Consider the following 998-nt stretch of genomic DNA (forward strand, 5'->3'; position numbering starts at 1 on the left):
CGGGAACCCGGGGCTCCCGGCGCCCGACCTCGGGGCCTCAGGCGGCCCGACGGCGGAGCCAGGGCCCGGGAGTGGCGGGGTGCCCTTCGTGTTAGACTGAGGTGCGCACCGGGTCGTACCAAGACAAATGCCGCGAAAGCCAGCAGCGCGCCCCCGCGCCCCGGAGGGGCGAGAACCGAATGACTAAGGCGCTGCCGGGCTGGGGCAGGTCCGGGCAGGCGCGGCGAGCGGGAGGGGACCTGGTGCCAGCCACAGAGCTCCAGGCGAGCCCTGGGGAAAGGGAAGGCCGAGGACTCCGGGACCGGGTGGGACTTCACTCGGCAGAAACCGGCCGCAGGCAGGAGCTGCCGCATCCTCAAGCGGAAAAGTCAACAAAGTTTTTTCAAAGGCGCCTTCAGAGTTCTCCAGGACTCAGGCAAAGGCCGGGCGGCCCTCCTCCGCCCTGGAAGCAGAACCCGGAGCTTCCGCGGGCAGCCGGGCAGCCCCGCGCCAGGCTGTCCACACATCTCCTCTGGCCAGGGCGGGCAAGAGTGCGAAATAAGGCACCAAAGGGCAAGTGATCCTAAAGAGGGCAAAGGATTGGGATAGGTGCTTCTCCAAAGGTCCCCAAATGGCCCATAAGCCCCCCAAAAGTTGTTCCACCTCATGAATCATCAGGGAAGCGCTGAGCGGCACCTCGCACACCCACCCGGACGTGGAAAGACAGGTGTCGGAGAGGCGGCAGAGAGGCTGGGACCCCGCGCTGCAGGGGCGGGCAGAGCGGGCGCGGAAGGCAGCCTGGCAGTGCCTCGGCCGTCCCGGCACCCCAGGACGCCACAGCCCCAGCTACAGGCCAGACAGCTGCAAACACATGTTCGCACAAAGGCTACACACGGACCCTCCTGGCAGCAGTATTCGTCTCCAGCGGTCGGAAACGACCAAAGTCCATCAGCTGATGGAGAGATAAACCAGGGGCCCATGCAACCGGGAGCAGCCAAGCACGCGGGAGGTGCCGGCCC

General features: G+C 66.7%; 1 protein-coding gene across 1 annotated transcript in view; it reads right to left on the reverse strand.

Moving 5' to 3' along the window:
• The window catches only part of MFGE8 (milk fat globule-EGF factor 8 protein), an 11,934-nt gene extending 11,581 nt beyond the window's left edge, over positions 1-353 (reverse strand). Inside the window, exon 1 of the mRNA XM_004692981.1 lies at positions 110-353. Coding sequence (XP_004693038.1) covers positions 110-353 — 244 coding nt within the window. The remainder of the gene's footprint in view (positions 1-109) is intronic.
• Positions 354-998: the final 645 nt, after the last annotated feature.

This window comes from Condylura cristata, unplaced genomic scaffold (assembly GCF_000260355.1).
Source record: "Condylura cristata isolate star-nosed mole 26May11 unplaced genomic scaffold, ConCri1.0 scaffold00035, whole genome shotgun sequence".
Classification (NCBI taxonomy): domain Eukaryota; kingdom Metazoa; phylum Chordata; class Mammalia; order Eulipotyphla; family Talpidae; genus Condylura; species Condylura cristata.